The 2,500-nt window shown below is 50.5% G+C and overlaps 1 protein-coding gene across 1 annotated transcript in view; it reads left to right on the top strand.

Annotated features, from left to right (window-relative positions):
- The window catches only part of LOC132475187 (1-phosphatidylinositol 4,5-bisphosphate phosphodiesterase eta-1-like), a 41,354-nt gene that overhangs the window by 25,958 nt on the left and 12,896 nt on the right, over positions 1-2,500 (top strand). The window contains exons 4-5 of the mRNA XM_060076193.1: positions 767-1,010; positions 1,703-1,876. Coding sequence (XP_059932176.1) covers positions 767-1,010; positions 1,703-1,876 — 418 coding nt within the window. The remainder of the gene's footprint in view (positions 1-766; positions 1,011-1,702; positions 1,877-2,500) is intronic.

Raw genomic sequence — 2,500 nt, 5'->3', positions numbered from 1 at the left:
TCTGAGTGATGCTAGCGTGTGTATGCGATCCTGTATCTGTGTGTGCACTTTCGACATGAGATAAGCCCCTGAGCTGTCCTCCAGTGACACTGGGATGAAGATAAACGGACCCAGCGTTTTCCATGAGTGTGTATGTGTGCGTGTGTGTGTGTGTGTGTGTGTGTGTGTGTGTGTGTGTGTGTGTGTGTGTGTGTGTGTGTGTGTGTGTGTGTGTGTGTGTGTGTGTGTGTGTGTGTGTGTGTGTGTGTGTGTTTGTGTTCAATTAGACATACGAACAGAGCTAGAAATACAGGCAGACAGACAAACAGGCAGGAAGACAGGCATTGATTAACAGATGGACAGACAAAAAGACAGATGGGACGGACAGATATTTCCGCATTCTCTAATTATACTCCACACTGTTTGCTCTCCCTGTACTCTCCTCTTCCACCTCCTCCTCCCCCTTCTTCTCCTCTACTTACAACTTCTCTTCCTTCACCTTTTACTTCTCTTCCTCCTCTTCCTCCCCATCTACCACCTACTCCTCTTCCTCCTCCTCCTCTACATACTCCTCCCTCTCCTCCACATCCTCCACCTACTTCCCTTCCTCCTCCTTTTTCTCCTCCTTCTCCCCACCTCCACCTCCTCCTCCTCCTTCTCCTTCTCCTCTACCTCAAACTCCTCTTCCTTCACCTCCTACTTCTCTTCCTCCTCTTCTTCCTCCTCCTCCATCTCCTCCACCTCCTCCTCCTCCCCTCCCTCGTGCTCCTTCTTCCTGCTGTGCTAGTCACCATTGATTCGCTGTACAAAGTGACGGAGGGCCATCAGTCGGACATCTTCCACCGGCACGCGGAGGGGGGCTTCGAGCCAGCCTGCTGCTTCACGGTGTACCACGGGAACCACATGGAGTCCCTGGACCTGGTCACCTCCAACGCAGACGAGGCCCGCACCTGGGTGACCGGCCTGCGCTACCTGATGGCCGGCATCAGCGACGAGGACTCCCTGGCAAGACGGCAACGCACCCACGACCAATATCCTTCAGGGACCACGGAGCACCAAGGCACACGCCTGCATGCATGCACACACATACACATATGCATACACATACTCATACACATGGACAAACACAAACACACGCACACACACACACACACACACGCACGCACACAACAAACACGCACAAAGGCACATTGCGGCGCACTAAGGCACATGCATGCATGCACGCACACACGTACACATACTCATACACATAGACAAACACAAACACACACACACACACACACACAACAAACACACACAAATACATACACAGATGCAGACATGCACACACACACACACACACACACACACACACACACATCCACACAGGGATGCAGACAAACGCACGCACACACACACACACGCATACACACACACACACACACACACACGCAAAGAAGGATTTATGCAGCTAAAGAAGTAGTGTACATACGCCAAGACGGACTCACATTCCCACAAACAAACAATGTGCACATCCAGCTACGCTCATGCATACAAAAACAGACACACACACACACACACACACACACACACACACACACACACACACACACACACACACACACACACACACACACACACACACACACACACACACACACACACACACACACACACACACACACACACACACACACACACCACACACACAGGGCGTTCTCCTTAACCAGAGTGCGTTCGAGACGTGGATGAAGCAGACGTTCGAGGAAGCGGACAAGAACGGAGACGGCCTCCTGAACATCGAGGAGATCTACCAGCTGCTCCACAAGCTCAACGTCAACCTGCCGCGCAGGAAGGTGAAGCAGATGTTCCAGGTCAGTAAGGTCCCAGGCACATCACCACCATCTAGTGCATGGTGGTGAAGGCATTCTACTGCGTGATGAGGCAGTCTAATGCATGGGGAAGGCAGTCTAATGCATGAGGGAGGCAGTCCAGAACATCCAAGTTCAGTCTCAAATGGAGTGACTTGAGGTTTATCTGAGGTTTACCTCAGACTCTCAGGAAGTCTCATCTGGTTGGCTCAGGTGAGGCCATTGTGTCTTCCATTTTAAATTCCATTTGATTGAATCTAAATATTTAGATTGAGTGGTTGAATTGCTGAAGGAATTCATTTATTGTGCATATTGTTAGGACGTATGTATGCACGTATGAATTGATGCGCGCATGCCAAACATCAGCCCAAGACGGCCTAGCAGACATTTATATGAATGAATCGATGCTGTTGCTGTTCTATGATAATCTGCTGTGTGTGGGCGGAATAAACAGAGCAACACAGCAGTACAATGTATTCAAATCGTTATCTATCAGAGCTAGGGCCACCTCAGCATCACACGGCTCTCGTCTGTGCGTGTCTCTCAGCGTCCGCCCATAAAGGATCATTGACGGATCAGGTCTGACTTGAATAGAGGCCATTGATCCGTCATTCACTCCAAGACCAGGCCCGTACGGACCCTCCTCCACCCTCAAAGCAGCTTAAAAATAG

Source organism: Gadus macrocephalus, chromosome 16, assembly GCF_031168955.1.
Source record: "Gadus macrocephalus chromosome 16, ASM3116895v1".
NCBI classification, from domain to species: domain Eukaryota; kingdom Metazoa; phylum Chordata; class Actinopteri; order Gadiformes; family Gadidae; genus Gadus; species Gadus macrocephalus.
This window is presented reverse-complemented; position numbering and strand designations above follow the sequence as displayed.